At 47.6% G+C, this 24,076-nt stretch overlaps 1 protein-coding gene across 2 annotated transcripts in view; it reads left to right on the forward strand.

Moving 5' to 3' along the window:
* RAD54B (RAD54 homolog B) overlaps positions 1–24,076 on the forward strand; it is a 495,994-nt gene that overhangs the window by 219,105 nt on the left and 252,813 nt on the right. For both annotated transcript variants that reach the window (XM_085605260.1, XM_085605259.1), the window contains 2 exons: positions 21,115–21,390; positions 22,697–22,859. In XM_085605260.1, the coding sequence (XP_085461386.1) occupies positions 21,115–21,390; positions 22,697–22,859 (439 nt within the window). The remainder of the gene's footprint in view (positions 1–21,114; positions 21,391–22,696; positions 22,860–24,076) is intronic.

Consider the following 24,076-nt stretch of genomic DNA (forward strand, 5'->3'; position numbering starts at 1 on the left):
AAGTTCAGAAAAGGGGATTTCTCGGGTTTCTATTTCTTCAAGTCAAAAACTCCTATCAGAGCTTGCTCCAATCTTTAGAGAAACCTCCGCGACGCCACCATGTAGATCCGATGCCGAGTACGCTATTTGTATAGCACGCTAATCACTAGTGAGGGTATCCAGGTGCTTTCGCAGGTGGGCCGGCGGATGCCTCCCAGAAGACATTATTCGAAGATCCAGGTCTTCAGCTTCGTGCAAAACTCATGAAGCGATGCAGAGGCTCCGATGTGATGGGGCAGGTCATTCCATGCTTTGGGGGAGAGGTACGAGAAAGCACAATCTCCAGCTCTTTTTTATGTATACACGGTACATGTACTAATGAAAGTTCGGCTGAGCTGCGGTGTCTGGGAGGTTGGTGTATGTTTACACGGTTGTTGAGGTAGACAGGGCCTATGTTGTGTAAGGCTTTGTATGTGTGTGTGTGAGGAGTTTAAACTGAGTGCATTAGTTTATCGAGAGCCATGTAAGTTCATTGAGGTGTGTGTGGGGTGATATTGGTGCGGTGAGGAAGAGTGAGGATAAGTCTTGCAGCAGCATTTAGGATGGTTTGAAGCCTGTTCAGGTGGTGTTTGGTGATTCCTTCATAGAATACATTGCCCAAGTTGAGCCCGCTGAATATCAGGGCCTGAATGACCTTTTTCCTAGTGTTGTCTGGTATCCACTTGAAGATTGTTTGCACCATCCTCAGGTTGTGAAAACACGTTGAGGTCACCATGTTTACCTGGGTTGTCATGTCAAGTTTGTCGTCTAAACAGATAGATTTCAGCTGCCACTGTTAAGGCACCTTTCTTCATACATCCAATTATGCTTCTCTTATTTTTAATTTTTTTTTTATCCTCGTACTTCAAAACATGCTCTTAATTCAGGAAGATTGAGCCTCTTAGACCATATTATAGCCCAACGAGAGGAAACATCCACACCTGGTCTCTTCTCATTGAAGGATGGGTAAAAAAGTTCACCCCGGGTAAAGGTGTCCTCAATAAGGGCTTATCCAACATAGTCGAGGCTCTCCCTTGTTCGAAGGGCATTTACTCCTAGCCGCAGCTGGCTTTCCAACATCTCACCCTCGAGAGCAAGTTCATAATCATTGGACTGAGACATAATTAAGTTGCAGCACTTTGCCTAGATAGGTTCGATACTGAGTGATGATCCGACAGTTGTATGCAGTAAAGGGGGAACAGTGTATCTTGGGTTAATAGTTATGAATTATAAACAAAAGAGGTTGTGAACCAATTATCCCATAGATCCCAAAATTTAGACTTTCTTCCCCTTTTACTTCCTCGATCCAGAGTTGAAATGCGTTGGGCCGAAGTTATCCATTCGGATTTAGTTGGTGGAATAGGTAAGAGCCACTTTATACATATTTCCCTACGTGCCAGGAGGATCAAAACAAAAAGGAGAGCCTTCTGTTTTTTAGATAAAACCAGATTTTCTGCCCCCCCTGGAATTACCCCAAAGATGATAATAGGGGCTGTTAGTCTGACCTCTTTTCCTGTAATTTCAAAACAGGTTTTACTCACATAATCCCAGAAGATCTCCAGCGCAGGACATTGCCAGAACATGTGTACTTCGTTTACGTTGATTCCATCGCACTTCGGGCACTTCTGTGTCACTCTATTCCCCAATTTGGATAGTTTCAGTGGTGTCCAATAGGCCTTGTGGACATTAAAAAGGTGTTTTCTTTTTAGGGGGGCAGCTTTCACATATGACCAAAGAGTAGACATAGATACTTGCCCGAGAGTTTTGAGGTCCTCGCCCGGCATATCTTTCTTCCAGCTCTCTGTAAAATTAATGGATTTTTCCTCTCCAGTCTCAATCATTAGCCAGTACCATGCTGCTAACTCCTTTCGGGTTGATCTTACACTGATTCCTTTAACCAGATCTCCATTCCCAGCCCTTTCTTTATTGGTTGTTTTGGTCCAACTTAAAATTTGCAGATACTCAAAACGGTAGACCGAGTTATTTGTTAAAATGGAAAAAAGATGCCAAGGGATTAGCTCGTTGTCTACTATTAACTCTCCCCATCTTTTAATTTCGGTTTTACGTAGAGGCAGTGTGAGGGCATCTTGTAAACATAGCGGAGTACCCGGGCTATCCCATATCGGAGTTTCTTCATTGTAGTAAGGAATATCTAATAGAGCTCTCACTTGGACCCAAACTCTAATAGCTGCTTTAAGAATCTTCAGTCTGACCTTTTTAAAGAATTTCGGGTGTCCATATTTTGAAAGAAAAAAGTCGGCTTCTGTTTTATAGGTGAGCGTTAAAGCGGTGAAAAGGGGTGAGTAGGTCTGACTATCATTTAAAAGTTGGCGTGAATTCTTGAGTTGGAAGGTGCAGTAGTAAAGGTATAAATCAGGGGTGGCAATTCCACCTTTAGGTTTTTTTCTCCTAAGTTTCTTTTGGGAGATTCTAGAGTTTTTCCTACCCTAAATGAAGGAGGAAAAGAGACCTTGTACCTTTTTGAACCAGCTTTTAGAGTATTCCAGGGGGATATTATCAAATAAGAAGGTAAATTTGGGAAGAATTGACATTTTCAGTAAGTTTGATCTGCCCACCATAGAAAGAGGAAGAGAATCCCATGTCTGTAACTGCTGTCTTACACTTGCGACCGTTTTATCGAAGTTTAGCTGAGCTATCTTATCTATGTTCTTAATGATTTGAAGCCCAAGATATCTTATTTGATGTTTTTCCAGCTTGCTTTTATAGGAAGAGTTCCATATCATAAGCTCCGTTTTTTGCTGATTTACAGAGTATCCTGAAACTTTCCCAAAGTTCTCCAACTGAACCCAAATCGCCGGGAGTGCTTGTTCTAAGCCTCCGGTTAGAACCATGAGGTCATCCGCATACAAACCTATTTTCCTTTTCCAACCCATACGCCGAAAGGGGGAGATGTTATGACAGGATCTTAGATTGCATGCCAGTGGTTCAATATACATATTAAAAAGAAGAGGAGAGAGAGGGCAACCCTGTCTAGTTCCACGGGAGATCTTAAGTTGTTTTGTCAAAATGCCGTTAACTAGAATCCTAGCGGAAGGATTATTATAGAGAGCCTTTATTGCTGCTACAAAGGTTTTTCCAAGGTTGAAACGTTGGATTGCTTCTATTAGAAAGGGCCAACTGACCCTATCAAAAGCTTTAGCAGCGTCAAATGTTAAAACTGCCAGTGGAGACTCATATAGGATTGCTAGGTCTATTGCTCCAATAGGATCATGAGTTAATTCATATAATTTTCTCCCCTTCATAAAGCCCCTTTGGTCGGGGTGTATTATAGAGCCGGCGACCTTATCTAACCTCTTAGTAAGGAGTTGAGTGTAAATTTTATGGTCGCATTTTAAAAGAGAGATTGGTCTGTATGACTCACAAAGTTGCGGGTTCTTGTTGGGTTTTAGAATAATAGTGATTGTAGCCTCATTCCAGGAAGCCGGCAACTCCTGAGCCAGAACAAACACAGAATTAAAAAGTTGGAGTAGAAAGGGGATTAACTCCTCTTTCAAAATAATGTAGACTTCATTCGGGATGGCGTCTGGACCAGCTGAGTTCCATTTTTTAGATTTTTAATGACCTGCAGTACTTCTTCTAACCTAATTTGATTATTTAGGCTGTTACTATCAGCGGTCGAAAGAGTAGGGATTAGAAGGTCTTGGAAGAAGACTTCCAGATTTTCCTTACTTGGAATTAATTCTTCAGAGTATAGATCTAAGAAGAAGTGAACAAAGGCCTCCTCAATCTCGGACTTTACCAGTACTTGGGCATTTAAGGCTCTTCACCATGTTTCGGGTGTATTCTGATTTAGTTTTCCAGGCTAAAAGTCTACTACAACCTTCTCCATACTCATGGTGGGCAAGTTTACTTGCCTCCCATTTTCTCTTATTTATTGCCTCAAGATGGTCTATTAATTCATTCTTGGCATTATGCTTCTCTTGCACAGTTCCACGCCGGAGCTATCGTACAGACCAGTAAATGAACTAGTGGGAATGGGAAAGCAAACTGTTGTAAAACAGGCTGCCACCTGTCAGCCACTGCCCTTCCAGGAAACACCAAAGGTATAGCTGTGAGACCAAAAGTTAATGAGTCAATTGGTTATACCGATCTGGTGGCTTTTGATCATGTTGATCACTCTGGTCATGTATCAGTTAGGACTTTTAAGAGGAACATCTAAGGCACAGAGTGTAAATGACAGTTGACAGGCTGTGCTGCAGTTATTCTGGATGCGCTGTCCTTTGCTGTCATATATAAAATAAAGAGAATTACCTTTACCTCGTTTGGTGGTGTTACATCCCGAAATTGGTGATTAGGGCGAGATGTGCCCCACATTTCATTATAGGATATGTGCATAGTGTATCGTGGGTTTCATTTAGCAAAGGGGAATTGCACATCTAGTTACAGAGTCCCACAATCAATGTGATAATTTAAACAATCCAGAGAGAAATTCTTAGTTGAATTGTAATTAGATGAAACAAAAAGACTGACAAGGTTTCTATTTGTGTATATTCTGTAAAATCTATGCAGTCATCAGTATGTTAATATATTCCACATGGTTGTTGAGTCACACCTGAAAACCTTTTAGATTTGATAGACAACTGGTAACCCACTAGATATTGCTTCCTATTATCTCCGACAGGGCACTGATTGCACTGAGTTAAATGCTTTCTGACTAGGGGCTCCAGGGCCCACACAAGATGGCGGATATGGTCAGTGATATAGTTTCCACCAGCGTTTGCTGCGTCTTCCCTTCAATGTATGAAGTAGTGATTCTCAGCATGGATACACTGATGTGAACTCTGCTTCCCTAGAGAGAAGTAAGTGCTTTGTGTAGGCAATTTGAGTTTACAGTAGCCTTTCACTACGACAAGATAAAGGGATTTATTGATTTATAGCTATTATTTTTAAGGCTACCTTGAGGATGATGTTAATATGGAAAAAGTTGATGCTAATATGAAAAATGATACATTAATTTAGGGGAACGAAATCGCATCTTTATTAATGACAGTGCCCATTGTGAACTCCACATCAACACCCCAAATCGCAAATACGTAGTCAAGCAAGCTCTGAGACCTAGGCCCGAGGTCACTGATTGATAGATCACAGGTTGGATGGGGTATAGCCGGCACACAAATGCACGATCAGGCAACTTTAGATCAATCCCACAAGTAGAGCAGCTGCATTACAATGGTCAAGGGAGATTGGCTAATAAACAGGTTGAATCCACCCACACAAGATAGGCGAAAAAAGATAGTTGGTCTTGGGTTGGATGTGTTTCCTACATGGGGGGAAGCACATTGTGTTCTTTAAATACCCCTCACACACCAACAGGGCCCTTGGTGTCATGCTTCATCATAGGGGTCTTCGCGCCCCTCTACGGAATGCGGCGTGCTACTAACCAGCAGATACGCGGGAGCACTGATGTAACCACTATGTGTAGTGTGAGAGGGGGTGAGTGGTAGGGTCAGGAATGGATGGTGAGTGAGTGTTAAAAAATACCTAGCAAGTGAGGAGTAAAAGGAATTTTAATAAACCTCCGTGCCGGTATCGTCAAAAAGGTGAGGTGGAGGTTTGATGTATTAATGTACAAAACCCCCTGCGTGTGTCAACATGTTTCAAAGCGTGCTGCTTCTGCTTCAGGACGGGTACACAGATCCCTATCCAACTCACATGGACAGTATAATACAGTCTGTACGCAGGAAATAGTATGTGTAGAATTAATGTATAAATGTTGCAAAATATGCCTATTATGGTCAATTGTACTGCGACAAGGTAATACCTTAATGTCCATCTGAAAAGAAACACAAATGTACAAAAAGAACATTCGGTGAGTAGAATCACTTCTGACGTGAAGTTCGTGACCTGTAAAAGTGATAAATACAATGTCTATTGATAACCCTGAGAATATCAGTGCTGGTGCAGTGTCCTGTAAAAAAAATGGGACAAATACTAGACTTACACAACATATAACATAAAACACACACTCTATATGGGTCTATTCCTATTGGTTGCTGTGGGTTTCTATAGGATGGAAAAAGTTGTAAATACAAGAGACCGATCGCATACTTGCTACCCGGAAGCCAGAGGCGTCATGAGCCTGCAGAACGGTGGGGACCCCGTGCTATTTGCACTCTGTAAGGAGAATGGTTGCATTAGCGATGTGCTGGGCACTCACTTGGTTCTAGCAGGGGTGGCCTCGCAGAAGCGGCTATGCCGTACTTACATCCATCGGGATACTACCTCATTCGATCGTCCCTTCCGCGGCTCCGTGATAAGTGTAAAGCCGGGAGCTCTCAGTATTTATGCTATACTTAATTGCCTTAATTTTCCCGCCACTCGTAATGCGTACATGTGTGACGGGAGCGTTCCCAGTTGTAGCTCTGATTTTAAGAGATAGAGTCCTGAAGCGGTTCCGGTGAGCTTAAACCCGGAACTGAAAGAGGGGCACGTCGCGGTAAGACTAGACCACTAACTCTCCAACTGACTGCGGCTGCGCTGTTCTGATCTTGGCAAACGGCAATGATTGACTGCATAATGTGCGTGTGGGTGCCACGGTGACATGTACCCAGGAGGGTGCGCGGAAATGGTGTACCGGGTCATGCCGGCACCAAGGTTTAAAATGCAAAGAAACACATGGGAGTTATTTACACAATACCGGGATATTCAGAAGAATAAATAGATTTGGGCTCCAGACGGAGCACGGTGGGTTATGAAAGGGGTATTGCCAATCGCAATAATAAAGAAGAAGAAGAATAAAAATATTAAAAATGTTAAAGCGATCTACAGGCTGGTTTTGCCAAAACACTTGTTCTCCTCCCGGTGGCTGCGGGAAATACGTTGGTAAATCAACCCAAAGGACAAGGGAGGGCAGGCTAGAATGAGCTACCATTCACTCGATGAGTTGTCATGGTGGCACCCATAGAATCGCTTATTCAAGTAAACTGGCTCCAAGGAATATTATCATTAATTCCAGTGACATTGGTGCCCAGGCGGAACACCCAGCATTGTTCTTTTTCTAGGACGCCGATCCCTGATGGCAGTTGCTCTATGATTGTCCACTGTAGGTTGTTTACCGTGTGGGTTTCAGACAGGTAATGTGTCGCCATTTTTGTAGTACTCTTTTTACATCGTACATTGCTCTTATGTTCGCCGATGCGGATTTTGGCTGGTCGTGACGTCATGCCAATGTACTCTAAACCACAGGGGCATGTGATCATGTAAACGACGTTCCGGCTGTTACAGTTGGTGAACTTTCTTTGCTCCCATTCACTGCCATTCCTAAACTTGACCCATCTGCTTTTCTTGGTCAGGTGGCACGTGCTGCAGTTACCACAAGGGAGGTGGCCTTGGACTGGTTGTAGAGTCGGATTGCTCGTGGTCGTGGCTGGGCCTGCGCGTTGTCGTTTGTGGACAAGCATGTCCTTAAGGTTTCTGCCTCTTTTGTGTGCGAACAGTGGCTTCTCTAAGTTGAGGTCACCGCAATTCAGCATTCTCCAATGTTTGTTCTCAATTTTTGATATCCTGTTGGAATGGGTATTGTGGGTTGTCACACAGATTGGTCTGGCCTCTGGATCCTTGGGAACCTTGTCTTCCAATAGAGCCTCCCTGTTATTATTGCGCACCCTCTTCATTGCTCTGTCGATGATGGGGGCGGGATAGTTCCAGTGGGAGAGTTTGGTTTTTAGATCTGAGGCTTGTTTCTTGTAGTCTGTTAGGTTGGTACAGTTTCTCCGGAGGCGAAGAAACTGCCAATAGGGGAGATTGTCACGTAGGTGATGCGGGTGAAAACTGTCGTACAATAATAGACAGTTTTTTGCCGTGGGTTTGAAGTGTGTGGTGGTTTTCAATGATCCACCCTCCGGATATATGTTCAGGTCCAGAAACACTAGTTGGTTACCAGATGCGGTGCTGGTGAACTTTAGGAAGGAGTTCTGCTGGTTGAGCCATTCCATAAATTGCTCGGTTGATGGAATGTCTCCTTCCCAGATGAACCAGCACGTCGTCAATGTATCGCTTCCAGGTCTTAATGTTGTGCCTGAAAGGGTTATTCTGATGGAGAATCTTGCAACTTTCCAAATGATGTACATAGAGACCAGCCAGGCTGGGAGTGAATGTGCTCCCCATGCTGGTCCCATGTTTCTGTAAGTAGAGAGTGTCTTCATACAAGAAAAAGACACTCTCTACTTACTTACATTGAAAAAAACTGTCTATTATTGTACGACAGTTTCCACAAGCGTCACATACGCGACAATCTCCCCTATGGGCAGTTTTTTGGGGGAACCAGTGTAATGACCTCCTGGCTTAGGAGACAGGCTATTTCTTTCCAGTCCAGCAGCTGTATGCACAGCCACATTTTGGACTCTTTGCAATCAACTTAGCGCTGTTGCAGGGAGACCATCCTACCGACAGGTGCAAAAACCACCGGGGCCTTATGTCTTTGGAACAGAAGAGGGAGGATGTTTTAGGCTGTTAAAATGTAGAAAACTGCTACATTACTGACTTGGTGTTTCAGAGACATTTTAATATCAAAGTAGGAAGCCCAGCTCTATAACAGTTTGGGCTAGTTTTAGGATTCGCCTCAGCAGTAAAGGTAGATTAGTGATCCTTGGCTCCTCATTGTCTTTCTCCCCAAAGTTGATGAGATCAGTTTTTGCACTATTTAGCTGGAGTTGGCTCATGTGCACGATGTTGCACATGAAAAGCAAGAGTATTGCTAAGGTTATTAGAAACTCATATTTACACTTGGGTGTCATCCATGCAGAACAGAATTTAATAATTCAAATTTTAAAAAACCAGCTGAAACAGAGGAGCCATATAGATATTGAGAAACACCAAAGACAAGGGGAATCTCTGTGAAACGCTGCAGCCAAGAGTGACAGGAGATGAGAGACAACAACCCATACATACTCTTTGTTTTCTCTGATGTGAAAATAAATTAAACCAGTTATATGCTGAGGGCCTGCAATACGCCGCTTTAAGAAATCTCTGCAGGAAGGTTTGGTGGTTCATCATAATGAAGGCTGCAGACAGATCCAGAATGTCTAGAAGACAACCTGCCCCCTCATTAGCCCGCCTTAATGTGTACTTCCAGTACCTCAGGGGGGCACTTTGTGTGCCATGAAGATGGATTGCAAAATTGTAAGACAGAACTGTCCAATTGTTCTAGGATCTGAGAACCTGTAGCTTATCCATAATCATGTCCAGGATAGGCAGGTGATAACTAGCCTGAAGTTAGCTCGTGCGGTGGGATCTAGGTCGGGTTGCTTTAATAACAGGATAACAATTCGGTTGTTAAGCATGGATAGTACAAGGCCCTTTTGGAAGACTTGCAAATCAGTTCCCTAATGAGTGATGAAAATTCAAGGGCAAAGCTTTTCAGTAGCCATGCTTGCACAGGAATGTTGGTAGGTTTAAGTGACCAGAGAATTCTTTCTATTTCTATTGTACACGAAGGAAAGGGAAATGGACTTAGTGAAAAGAGATGAGTTACAAACATTAGCCCTAAATATGGAAGATTTGTGTCACTCCCATATAAGAGATACATTTTTTTTTTTTTTTTTTTTTTTTTTTTTTGAAAAAGTTTTTATTGAACAATAATTCGGTTACAAGTATGGGCCTACAACCACCCGGGCCGGCCGCTAGGTACATAAGGAAATATACACATATCAAGGCTGCAGTCCGTTCCCAGGGCACTGCCCCGCAGTGGCTCAAGATAGTTCTCGAAGAACAGCAAGCGTCAGTCCAACAATAACAGAAACAAAAGGAAAAACAATAAAAACAAAAGGCGAGTTACGAGGGATACCAGTGCGGTTCAGGCTCCCCCCGGGAAACTCCAGTCAGAACATTTGAGCAATCCGCTAAAGAGAGGAGTACCGGGAGGCCGGGGACGGAGGGGGGGGGGGAAGGGGGTCAAGGGAGATGAACGTCCATATGTAGTTATTACAAAAAGCGCCAGGAGCCGTCAAGGGTCAGGGGGACATGGCGATATCAGTGTCTACCAGGGGGGGCGTACAGATGCCTCCGCGATACGCATTCCATTGACCCCAAATTCTACCCCATGCCCCCGGCTTGCCACGGGCCACATACACTGTCTTCTCCCGAAACATACACCAGTCCATATTCTCCTTCCATACTGACACGGTGGGCGGCCGTTGAGCGCCCCAAAGTTGCGCTATATCCCTCTTGGCAATCATGTTCCCTAGGGCCGCCCACCGAGTCTGAGCCGCGTTGTAGTCATTGGGCTCCCACACATTCAGGACACAGCGACGCACCTCCGGCAGCAGCACAACCCCGGTGACCTGTCCCATAACCGTGTGGACCCGGCGCCAGTAGTCCGCCACCTCGCGGCACTCCCAAAGGATATGAAGAAAGGTGGCGCTGAGCCCGCAGCCTCGTTTACAGAGCCCGTCGTCGGAAAATCCCATCGCGACCAAGCGCGGACCCGTAACATACACCCGGTGGAGAATCTTGAGCTGTACCAACCGGAGACGAGCCGGAATGGCAACCTCCTTGGGGGACGACAGTGCAGACTGCCAGTCTTCGTCGTCCAATTCGACCCCATCCCCAGTCCAAGCCTCCCGAAGGCGCACCAGGAGATCCGCCCGGTGATTAATCAATTTTTTATAAATTAAAGAAATAGTACTATCAGGGACATGTCCGTCAAGTACGCGGTCCTCGAGGGGCGAGGAAACAGGGATCTTGGTCCCCTCCCCGAAGACCGAGAGCAGGGCGTGTCGAACCTGGGCGTAGCGGAAGAACTCCCTGTCGGTCAGCTCGTATTCGGCCTGGAGCACCGCGAAAGTCTTGACCGCGCCCTTGTGCCACAGGTCTCCCACTTTGCTGATACCAATCGTGTCCCACTGGTCAAACCCCTTGGTGGTCCACAAGCTGCCCAGGCGGTCGGAGGCAAACAAGGGAGTAGCACATGTCATTCGCTCACTCCAGCCCATGGCCGCAGTGGCAGCCCTCCAGGTCCGCACAGCAATCTTAGTAGGACCCGTAAGGGTCCGGTCAGCCAGGCGGGAATAAAGTGCCCTGTTGTAGTTCCCGCCGGGAAGCAGGAACTTGTCCATCTCATACGCCGGATTCAAGCCGGGCGCATACGTGGCGTGGTTAATGGCAGATAGCTGCGAGGCCCAATAGTACCTGCGAATGTCAGGAAGCGCGATGCCCCCGTCATACCAGGGGAGAGTGAGCTTGGCAAGAGCAATACGCGCCCGGCCGTTCCACACCAGTCTCCTCTGCAGGCTCTCCACCTCCCGAAAGTAGGCCACTGGGATAACGTCGAAGGAGTTCTGGAGTGCATAGAGGAACCTGGGAAGGGACATCATTTTAAACAGCGCGGCCCGACCCAGCGGGGACAGGGGCAGCCTGCACCACCGGGCCGTGTCCTCACGCAGTCGCCGAAGTGGACGCAGAAGATTCTGCTCGTAGCGAGCCACCGGGTCCAGCGAAACGTAAATCCCCAGGTACTTAAAGCCGCTCAGAGATATTTGAATCGGGAGCCGAGGCGGCAGGAGAGGAGGACCACCAGCGATGGGATAAACGCAGGATTTAGACCAATTGATCGTGAGACCCGAGTTGTTCCCAAAGGAGGTCAGAACGTCAAAGAGGACGTTGAGTGACTGCCGCGGTGAGGTGAGATACAGGAGAATGTCGTCCGCATACAGCGAGACCCGATCTTCAAAGCCCGGGCCCCACCGGATCCCTCTAAGCGAGGGCTCCCAACGGAGCCAAGCAGCGAGTGGCTCCAGGGCGAGAGCAAAAAGCAACGGGGATAACGGGCACCCCTGCCTCGTGCCCCTGCCGAGGGCAAAGGGCCGAGAGACCCGCCCATTCACCACCACTTGAGCCATGGGTCCCGTGTAAAGGAGCCTCACCCAGCCAATAAATCCCTCTCCAAAGCCGAATTTATCCAAGACGGCCCAGAGGAATGGCCACTCAATAGTGTCAAATGCCATCGTGGCATCCAAAGAAACCAGCACGGCCGGTTCGGAGAGGAACTCCGCCCTGGCGAGGACCCCGTGCAGACGCCGCAAGTTAAGAGCGGTGTTGCGGTGCGGGATAAAGCCGCATTGGTCCGGATGAATAAGGTCGCACACGACACTCAACAATCGATTGGCCAGGACTTTCGCCAGGATTTTAGGCTCCGCATTGAGCAGTGAAATAGGCCGGTAAGAGGTACAGCGGTCACGAGGCTTGCCCTCCTTGGGGATAACGACTATAGTGGCCAAGCGCTGGTCGGCAGGAAGGGAACCCGCCGCAAGAGAGCCGCGGAACATGCGGCCGAGGAAGGGCGCAAGCTTATCAGGACGCAATTTGTATAGTTCAATGGGCAGACCGTTAGGACCCATAGCCTTGCCCGAGCGGAGGGAACGAATCGCGGTCGCTATTTCATCCGACGATAAGGGGGCGTCCAGCCGCTCCCGGTCCTCAACGGACAGGCCGGGCAGAGCAATATCTCTCAGTAGGAGGCGAGAGTCATCCTCGTCCCTGTCAGTCACCGGGGAGTACACCGCCCGGAGGTGGTCAGCGAAGCATTCCACAATCTCATCCGGCTCAGTCACACACACACCATCCGCAGCACGCAACTCGGGGACCACACGATTCACTCTCTCCTTTTTGTCCAGCCACGCAATCAACTTTCCCGCCTTGTCCCCCGCGTCATACAATCGGCCCTGCTGCTCCCTATACATAGTTTTGGCCGCGTCAGTGACCAGGGACCTATATTCGAACTGTTTCAGGCTAAGGGCATGTAGCCCGTCCGGAGTAACATTCGCCTCCAAGGCCGACTCCAGCCCCGAGATGTCAGTCTCCAGCTTCACCACCGCCTCGCTCCTAACCTTCTTGGCCACCACTATCTGGGCGAGGGCGTGTCCGCGTATAACAGTTTTAAAGGCTTCCCAAAGGGACAACGCAGACGACACCGACCCCTCGTTTTCACTGAAGTATTGGTCCATGGCCTTAACCAGGCTGTCACGAGTCACAGGGTCCCGCAGGTACCAGGGGCAAATGGGAGCCATCCGCCCGGCGGACCGCGACCCGGTGTCAAAGTGAAGCCACAGCGGAGAATGGTCGGAGATACCACGCGCCAGGTGTCTGACCTCTCGAATCCGACCAGTCTGCGCCGCGGGCATAAGGAAGTAGTCTAACCTGGAGAGACTCCCATGCGCCCCCGAATGAAAGGTGAACTGGCACTGGGTCGGATGCATTAGCCTCCAACTATCCACCAAGCCGAAGGTCTCCAACATCCCACCCAGCCATGACTGGGCAGCGGGGAGGGTCCTCGGTGGGTGACGATCCAGTTCACCCGAAACCACAGAATTAAAGTCCCCGCCCATGAGCAGGAGGCCGTCCGGAAAGTCAAGCAACATTCGACCCAAATCAGTAAAGGCGGAGTTCTGGAGGCCCGGGGGGACGTAGACTGAAACCAGGGTAAGGGGCTGCCCCTCCCACCTCCCAATCAAACACACATAGCGCCCTCTGTCATCCGAGACTATCCTCGTGATCTCCACCGGAAGGGAGGTTCGCAGGAGAATGCCCACCCCCCTGGAGCCAGTTGTGAAACCAGAATGGGCTACGAGGCGGTATCCCCCCCTGTTCATCGCATGGCAGACACTGCCGACCAAATGCGTCTCCTGGAGAAACACCACATCAGGAGTCAAACGACGCAAATATTGCAGTACAACACCCCGCTTAATACGGTCCCCCAACCCATTGACGTTCCATGACATAAGCCTCAACCCGTCTCCCCCCATCCCATCCAATAGCTCAAGAGGCCCCCAGCCCGCAGCACCGCTCCCAAATATGGATAAAAATCAATACCTCGCCCTGTAAACAAAAAACACACAACTAAACAACCCCTCTTCCCCCCCAACCCCACCCCAAGTCCAACGCCCCCCACCCTGCACCCCTGCGGGCCAAAGACCCCCCCCAACTTGCAGTGTGCCTGTCGCCCCACTAACCCCATTCTACAAAAAGACCCCGGAGGGGGAAAGGGACCCGTACCCGCCCGCACCCCTCACGGGTCCTGGTAAAGCACAGTATGCAAAAGAAGTAAGACCCAACTGTACAGTGCAAAACCGCAAAAGCAAGGACCAAAGGTCAGTCTAAGGGGACCCGTCACCTGCGGTGCCCCCAGTGGGCCCGGGCCGGCCACCCCCGTCCGGCAGCGAGTCCAGCCAGTCACTTGCGGCCACAGGCGAGTCAAAAAAGGCTGTCCGCTCTCCATGCTCCACTCGAAGTTTCGCCGGGTAGATCATCGAATACTTCAGGCCTAGCTCGCGGAGACGGCGCTTCACCCCTTGGAATCCCATCCGCTGTTTCTGGACCAGTTGCGTGAAGTCCGGATAAAAGTTGATGGTCGAGTTCTCGTAGCGGACCGGGCCACGGGTCCGTGAAGCCTGCAGAATAGCATCGCGGTCCCTGTAGTGGAACAGTTTAGCCACAATAGGCCTCGGGGGGGCCCCCGGCCGCGGCCGGCCGCCCGGAACTCGATGGGCCCGCTCCACAGCGAAGAATTTGCTTAGGCCAACCGGGGACAGCTGTTGCAGGATAAGTTCCTCGACCACGAGGTCCACCGGGCGGCTGTCGGAGGACTCCGGTACCCCAATGATGCGGATATTGTTGCGTCGGGCCCGTCCCTCGAAGTCCTCAAGCCGCCGGGCCATATGGTCGTTGACCACTCTAATGTCCCCAAGCGCGGCCCGCAGATCCGACACCTCCGCACCCAGGGTGGAGGTCCGTGTATCAAGGGCCTGGACCTTCTCGTTGGTTTTAGAGAGGTCGGCCCGAATCAGGGTGACGTCGATCGCGACAGTGTCGATCTTTCGGGCCAGGGCCTCATATTGCGTCGCGATAGTTTCCCTGATGCCCTCGATGGCGCCCATAATGTCCTGTAGGGAAGGTTCCGCAGCGACGGTCGTGCCTCCCCCTGCAGCATCCGGGGAGAGGCCAGCAGCGCCAGGGGACCCCCTGCCCTGGGTATAGCGGTCCATGTTGTTGCTCTGGACCGCCCCCCCGCGCAGTGAAGCCTTGGTCTTGCGCCCCTCCGGACCCCCTTTGCCCGCCATGTGAGCGCAGTCACTCAATGGGACCTCCGATCAAGGGGTGCGCGGGTGCCAGCGAAAGGACCACAAACCGTCGGTGTAGGGGTCGGAGGCGTCAGACCCGCCAGTAGCAGATGGAAGCAAGCCTCGGGCAGAGGCCCAGGAGGCACCTCGCCACCTTGAGCACGCACGCCAGCTGATCTCCTGAAGGCCAAAACCGAAACCGAAAGTGCTGAATCGGTAACTGGCACCGCGCAGAGGCCGCTGTTGTTCAATTGCAGCCCGGCCCCACGGGTCACCTTCACCCCGGCCACCTCCGTCGGGTGGGTCCCAAAAGTTCCGGCGACGGTAACTCAGGATTCCCAGGTCCGATGAGAGTTTTGAAAAGAGATATATGTTCAGCTGGTCTTCATCTCCCAGATTCCATACACCAAATCAGGATAGTCTCAGGATATATTCCGAGGAGCAGAAAGGGTCCGGGGAGCCCTGTGCTCACGCGACCATCTTGGATGCGCGCTAGGCTCCTCCCCCAAGAGATACATTTTTCATTTTGTCAATAAATAGTTTTCTGTCTCAGAGAGTTCATCCAAGGATGCAACTCCCAGTTGACAATAAGAGGGTGAGATTTGTCCGATCTCAAATTGTCAGGCCAGGTCCTCCCTCAACCGGAACACAAGCAACCCAGGACTGCTTTTTTTTTATACTTCAGTATGCCACCCTAAATAGGATGGCTATGGCCAGATGTGGATCCGGTGCATACTGTGTTATTGGAACCAAGCTATACCTGGCGATGAGCCCTAATCAGGGTGGAGTAACAATGGATTTAACCCAGATCTGTGTCTGGGGGGGGGGGGGGGGGGGGGTTAAATGTTTGACAATGTTCAGCATTCCGTCCATCATCTTTTTGTGTTTCTATAGTTGCCCTAACTGGGAAGGGTATGCACAGATCTGGGTCCCTTGCTCGCCATGTCACTGGATTCAGGTTATCCTGGCCAATGAGGGGTGATTCCCCAAACCGATCCTAGGATGGTTGCTTCCAGTCCAGGGAGAACCTGGCCTGGCAGCTCTGGCTGGACTGTTCCATGGGGAGCACGGTCAAGACTGATTTGCATATGGCTGGGTGCAAACTTGAATCGGGATGAATGTTTGACATTGTTCAGCATTCTGTCCATCAGTTGTTCATTTTGCATTAAAACATTAAGCTGCATGTGCTAGATCAACTATAAAAGAGATATTTAGATTATTTACTTCTGATCTAGAATGGCTCACTTGACTGTTATGAATTATTCATCAAATGTCTGTCTAGAGGAAATTTGGCAGCAAATCCAAGGTCCTTAGCAACCACTCCCCTTCTTTCTATGTATGCAGTATGCATATTGAACTCCAAAGTTCATTCAGTAGCACATCTTACCCACTGGATGCTAAAATAGTATGAGGTCACTATAAAGTACGCTGAGTACTTTTTGCTGATGACATTCTCTGCTTTGTCACCACACCAGATACTTTCATCCCTGCCCTGCTGCAGGAACTGAATGATTTTCCAGAAGCTTCCGGGTTCAGAGTTAATTATGCAAAGTCAGCTCTCGTGGACAAATCGAAAGTGCATGGGACAACCAAATATGTAATACACAGGCTGGGATTCCAATTGAATGAATCATATATCCTAAATTTAGGAATCTGATTAACTCACTCTGTAAAATATAGATATTTTTACAATTTTGCCCTGCTACTTGAGGTATTATACAAAGACCACTATAGATGGGGGAAACTGGAGATCTCATGGTTAGGTCGGGTGGCAAGTGTCAAAATGCACTTCCTCCCCTGACTTCTGTATGTCCTACAAGCCTTGTCACTCTAAATCCCTAAGAGCACCGTCTTCCAGATTCAGAACAAACTCATAGCCTTCTTATAGAAGGATAAATCCCCCAGAGTGCCTAGGCTAACTCTGGATAGGAAACCCACTGGTGGGGGAGGGCGGTACTGCAGGTTTTGGATTATGCTTTCTTGGCCCCTTTAGCACCACAACCAAGTGTCCAGGACTGGTAGGATACCACTTGGGGGTTTAGGACTTACTCAACTGGGGTCCAGGTGCTGGTTCATGGTGGGAGCATTTTGTGTCCCTGTGGCTCTGTACAGGAGGCCAGCAAACTAGCCAGTGGAGTCACTGATAGTCCTGAGTTCAGGTGAACATGCAGAGCTCTTACAGCAGGGCTGGCCTCTGAGTGTTCAAGGCAGGCTACACTGAGCAAAGCAGTCATTCTAGGTGCAGCATATAAGTGTTGTGGAGTGCACAACAGGCTGCAGCAGAAGTCAGTCCTCAGGGAGTCATACCGCAGGTCCAGAAAGTGAACTGAAGAGTGGGTCTGATGACCCTATTTTTATGCCTGGTGCCTCCTTTGAATTTCAGAGAAGTTTCTAGAGGTTTCTCTTTGAAGTGCTTGGAATTTCCTGACTCCCTTGCCCTGGCTCGAAGCTGGGCGCAGAGACAATGTGGACAAGCACTTTGAGGGAAGGTAGAGCACAGCATATTCATTTGGAAGTGGGGTTGGGGCCAGCTCCAATAGAGGGCCCGCAGAGGGCCCATTCAGGCGCACCTAATCCCTCTATTGGGAGTCTGGGAGGGGAAACAGCCTTTACAATGCTGTCTTTGCCATGCAATACCTTTACCGCGCATTACCTCTACCTCGCAAGTCTTTACCATGCACATGCCTTTACCACGCATGCCTTTATAACCAAATAGTAAGCATATGCCATGTAGGGCATTTTAAGGGTTTAGGGGTAATGAGGGTATTGGGTACTGAGGGTATTTTTTAGGGTATATACTCGGTAGGGTATATAGGAGGCAAAGGTAGTTTAAGGGTTTAAGGAGGATAAGGGTATTTGGGTGGTAAGGGTATTTATAGGGTTTAGGGTGGGTAAGGGATTTTTTTTTTTTAGAGTTTAGTGTGTGTAGGGATACTCCTTAGGTAAGGGTATTTTCAGAGTTTAGGGTGGGTAAGGGTATTTGGGTGATAAGGGTATTTTTAGGGGTTAGGGCGGGGGAAGGTATTTAGGTGGCAAGGGTATTTTTAGGGTTTGAGTGGGTGAGGGTATTTGCTTGGTAAGGGTTTTTTAGGGTTTAGCGTGGGTGAGGGTATGTGGGTGGTAAGGGTATGTTTAGGGTGGGCAGGGGTATTTGGGTGGCAAGTAAATTGTTGGGGTAGGCAAGGGTATTTGGGTGGCAAGTGAATTGTTAGGGTGGGCAAGAGTATTGGGTGGCAAGTAAATTGTTAGGGTGGGTGAGGGTATTTGGGTGGTAAGGGTGTTTTTAGGGTGAGTAGAGGTATTGGGTGATGCAGGTGTTTTAGGGTTTAGAGGTGGGTATGGGTATTGTGTGGGAAGGGTATATTAGGGTTTAGGGGTGGTTGAGTTTAGGGGCTGGTCGATAAGGCGATATATAGATATATAGGGTTTTCACTTACCTGCGATATACTTGATTTTTTGTGTAAAGGCATATGCATAGTAATGACTTGCTTGGTAAAGGCAATGCATGATAAAGGTATTGCTTGCTAATGGTCACATGGTACAGGAATGCGTGGTTCCATTATACATTGTCTGGGTGGAATTCACAATGTCTGTCAGTTACATCTAGTCAGGTGAACCTGGTGAGTCTGCATGCACCAAATGGCTTAAGGCATAAAAATGCAAACTTTCTAAAAGTGGCATTTTCTAAATTGTAATTTAAAATCCAACTTGACCATTAAAGTGGATGTTTTATTACGGTTTCATAGATACCAAACATGAAATGGTTATCTGTCCTCAATTCAAAGTTAGCACTTCTTAAATGTAATAAGGTAACCCAATGTTATCCTATGGGACAGATAGGCCTCCCAGTAGGGAAAAACGCAATAAAGAATTTTTCACTACCAGGAAATGTAAATCCTAAACGTACATGTCCAACCCTTAAATGACACAGTGCACTCTGCCCTGTGGGCTACTTGGGGTCAATGTTAGTGGTGACTTATATGCAATAAAAGGAGAGTTTAAGGCTTGGAAATGGGTTGATATTGCCAAGTAGAATTGCTATTTAAAAATGTATTCAGGATCCAATGGCAGTCCTGGGACATATTTTAAGGGGCTACTTTAGTGGGTGGCACAATAGGTGCTGCAGGCCCACTAGTAGCATTTAGTTTACATGCCCTTGGTATATGGTATACCACTCTACAAGGGACTTATAAGTAAATTAAATATGCCAATCGGGTATAAACCAATCTTACCATGTTTAGGGGAGAGAGCACAAGCACTTTAGGATCGGTTAGCAGTAGTAAAATGCACAGAGAAAAAGGCCAACAAAAACTAGTTCAGCGAAAAGTTGAGGGTAAAAGGCAAAAAGTTGTGACCCTGCAGAGAGGGCTAGATCCAACATGACCCCCCTCCGGCTTAAAGCCAGGGTAGGCTAATCAATACCTTGATGGGCTTCTCTGCTTAGCCGATAGAATGTGGACTGTGGCCCTCTGCTGCGTAGGCGCTGATAACTTCTACACCCATCTGAATTCAGTTGGATCCCTCTGTCTACAGTCTCCTGAGCCACTGAACTGACCCCTGGGGAACCCTTCTTCTCACCTATAGAACACATCTGTGGAGCACCTAATCTTAACTTGCTCACAGATGTAGTTATAAGGCCCATTCCACCCCTTGGGTCAGACTTATGTGTCCTACCCAAGGAAAACTCTGCCCTTAAGGACAGCAACCAACAGATGCCACTAATAGCTGTCGATGTCAAGAGCCAGGACCCAGTCCATCCAGGGTCCTCTGTGGTTTCTAAGAATTGGGAACAACCACCCCAGGTATCAGGCACATTTGTTCCACTCTCCTTCTCAGTGGTCCATGGGTGGTAGCCTGAGAAGGATCTGTACCCTGAGGCTGAGCAGGTGCAAGGGTTGAGTCCTTCCTCCCCCTCCATCTGGGCCTGTGTACCTTCCGTTTGGGAGAAGGGGTCCTGTAATTAACGCCAGTCATGGCCTCTGGGCAGATGCCTTTCCCAACTGTCTGGACACCGGGGGCAACTCATTTCCCAGAAGGCAGTCTATGGGCTTCGGGGGACTAACTATGACACTTTTCTGTGTCACCTCCTTCCCCTACTCTAGAGATACCAAGGCCATGAGGCGGACAGGGACCTGCCCCTAGGCCTGAGTTATCCTGCACACCTGACTGGTGTGCTGGTCTGGGGAAACCACTGTTTCTACTGCCATGGTCTGGCTGGCCCGGTGTCCCTCAGAGCAGTGACAGGGACCCCATTTGTCTTGACCTGGTAGAGGTGCGGCCCCTCACCCTCTGGGATCCACAATCTACTCTCTGACCCTGTCTCCCAAATAAGCGAGACCAATCTCTTGCTAAACATCTGGGACACCCTTTGACATATACTTTACCAGGCTGTGTTGTATGACTTCATTGGCTAATAAAAACACCTCCATACCTCCTCCTGGAAGGCATTGCTCTGGGACATTTTCATAAGGTAGACGATCTGTGGCAAGAAGAATCTATCAGAAGAATAAGTTACTCACCTTTGTTGACAGTATTTCTGATGGACATCCTACAGATTTTCCATCACTCTCCCTCCGCCCCTGATGAGTTAGTGTCGTGATTAATCGGATCCAATGATTACAAACATATCATATGCTTTAATTGTCCCTCTTGTTACTGCTTTCTCAGTTCCTTTCTGCGTACCGCCATGTAGTGTGGGAACATTCTATGAACTGATGCTAGCACCAGTCACGGCATATATACATGGTACATTCAGGCGAATGCAGCCATGGTTGAAGCTGAGTGGTGCCACCTGGCCTAGTTGGAGAGAAATTACTGGAGAGAACAAAATGACAGATCTAGTCTGGCACCAGGAGGATGTTGGTTATCACAGGGAAGGTAACGTATCCAACAGAAATATCGATATCAAACACAGGTAATTTGTACAAATTGTAAATTAACACTATGGACTTGACTTCACTGAAGGTTTAAAGATTGCTTTTCGTATTGTAAAACGCTTAGCCGCTGTTTTTGTGTTTTTTAGGCTCAGGATACAAGTCCAAGGACCTGGAAAGTCTTGAAGATGGCCAAACATTGGTGATTGGTGGAAAAGAGATTGAAGTGATGGGCAAGATTTCCACCGAGGATTACCGCAGTGGAAGGTGTTTTCATTCCAGCGTCACTACTTCTCCTACTTTATCACAGCCAGCCATGAAACCATCCCCTATCCCATTCAAAAATGTCTGCAAGCCGAGCACTAAAGAGAATGTCGGCAAAGATTCTCAAGTGTATAAACCGCGCCATGACCCAAACGCTCCAAGTAAGAGTTCTTATATGACTGCCAAGTTAAAAAGCAGATAAACAGGACCTATATCATTTTCGGGAGGCATATTTAAAGGGGATGTTGATATTTAGGCTGAATGAGACGATGGTCTTTAAAAAGCGTTTTTATTTATAACTAACTTTTTTAGTAAAACAAATATATCTTTGAAAAGTAGGCAAGTCTCAGTGCGATTCAGCGTGATTCAGAGAACGCCTCACAGTCCTTGCCATCTTTCTGTCAGCGCCTCTGCTGTGCCAGGAACAATGTCAGAGCCACAACATAATGGGGGAAAGGCCATGCCCAGCGATTGGCTGTCAGACTTAGTGGTGGCAGAGAATGTTCATCTTAAGCAGCCCATCTCCACTCCCCATCTCATGCCTGATATATTCTGACTTTTGATGTGTTTTTCATGGAGAAAACATCCACTTTGTGGGCCTGAGAATTCCAGCCTGAAGAGATGTTTAATTGGGGGTTCGCGGTGGATTTAAACTAATATGACATTATTTAAAATTGTATTGGAGAACTATCAGTTTGATAGGTGGGCACAGAAACGTTATTTTAGAGAGTGTAAAGATGACTTCTTTACCCGTTATTATGTTTATGTATTTCAAGGTTACATAGCTTTCCTACGAGTCTCTCACTTTGAGCTCCCAGTGAAGCTGAAAATATTATTTTTAACTGCTCCATTGGTTAGGCCTTTGCACCTGAACGGCACAGTAAAGAAGACAGCAAGCAAAGGAGCGGTTGATAAAAATACACTAGCTTAATAATAGGCCAGTGCAAACAGCATAAGCAAAGTATCCCAATCAGTTGGTCTTACCAGCCACCCACTATTGCCTTGAAATGTCATCATCTCAACTGGTGGTAGACCACACTTGGCTTGTATGTTCTGAATATCATTGCCTCCTTTGCCATTGGCTATAGACTTCCTTGTGGTCATCAATTGAACTTGTGTTCATTTTTCATACAAACGAAAATTAATTCAGCTTCTTAATCAGAAACTTTAGATGCTAGCTTGAGTTTTCTGTGTGTACTCACACTTGCTCCTGACCTATAGTCTAGTGCTATCCCGTATTTTTCCAGCACTCCTGGTGCATTTATGACCATATTTTAATTTTACTTGCAGACATATCAGGAGCGTAGCCTTGCCATGGCACAGATGTATTTATAAATTATGTTGGATCTGAATTTTCTCATGTGTTAGAACGCTAGCCGGGCGTTTGCTTGTAGACTGTGGAACCCAGTACCACATGTTGCTTAGCACTGTGTAACTGGAATTGTTTTTTCTCTTTATGTTCTCCAGATTCCTTAGTCCTGCCACCCCCCCCTCAGTCTCATCAATGGACGTACAACAAGGCTGGGCTGCCGGTGGTAGCTGTGGTTGTGGACCCGTACCTCACAGTGAATCTTCGACCTCATCAGAGGGAAGGGGTTGTCTTCCTGTATGAGTGTGTGATGGGGATGAGGTGAGAAAACCAGTAATCTGCAGTAAGAGCTCCTTAGTGTTGGCAGACATTTTGGTAGTCCTATAACAAAAGCCGTCTTTTGCTCTTGACGTGTAAGTGTAAGAGATACAGCCTAACTTTGTCTCACAGTGCTTTCGTATATTACATGGAAGGCTACCCTTTCTGTAATACCCTAATGCACACACCTCTATAGTTAAGGCTGACACTTCATCCGTCAATAAATTCAATTTTTACTCCCTGTAATAACTTCCCCTCTGCCCTCTTTGACTAATTTGAGGCAAGCATGAGGGACTCGTCGTTCGAAGGTCAACACATCAGCATGTCAAATACGATGCACATTGGTCAAAAGTACGTCAGCATGTCAAATACAATGCACAATGGCCAAAGAAGTCAAAAGTTCTAAGGGGGGTCTCAATCAAGTGACTTTTCCATTTTAAAAAATCCAATGCGACTCATCAAAGCCAACTCTGTGCACCAAGAGCTAAAAAACCTCAGAATTTCACTACATTTTGCAGGCATTTATTGGCTCCATTTGGTGCCTTTTCTTGTTTTGGTGAATATTTGATCTTCAGTTTGTGAGTTATTAAGCAGAAGAGTGTTAGATGCGCATGCACTAGAGCTTGTGAGCAATAGATTTTTGTTGGGAAACATTAAAAGTACATCTTTGCACACCCACAAAAAATGGCACGTGCATTTTCAGACCCATTTCAAATGCTGATGAACATTAGTGAACATAAATGTCACTGGTCGCAAACTTCACATTCAAAACCAAACTGAAACCTGCCGGGGCAAAACCTTGGCAAGGCCAACTGTCACATGGGGAGGCTAGAGACTATGTTGCTCTTCATGTGCCATTGATATGCTATCAGTGTACTTCCCTGGTCTAAAATCAATAAAAAGATTTGAGCAGGAAAATAAATGACGTTGGGTTCATATGTAAACTATTCTTCTCACAGATACTTCTAACTGCAGAGTCCTCATCTTAGACTATCCCAGGTGCCAGACTTGATCTGGAGAATTTTGTAGCAGTGCTCCGACACAGTCTCCCACCACACCCTCATTAGAGGACTCCACCACATTGGCGTCCAAGGAGACGCCCTCAAGTGGATCGCCTCTTGTCTCTTAGGACGCCCCCAGAGAATCTGCCTACCGCCCTTTCCCTCCAAGCCGAAGAGCATCATCTGTGGCGTCCTCCAATGCTCCTCCCTCAGCCCCAC

This window comes from Triturus cristatus, chromosome 5_1 (assembly GCF_964204655.1).
Source record: "Triturus cristatus chromosome 5_1, aTriCri1.1, whole genome shotgun sequence".
Lineage (NCBI taxonomy): Eukaryota > Metazoa > Chordata > Amphibia > Caudata > Salamandridae > Triturus > Triturus cristatus.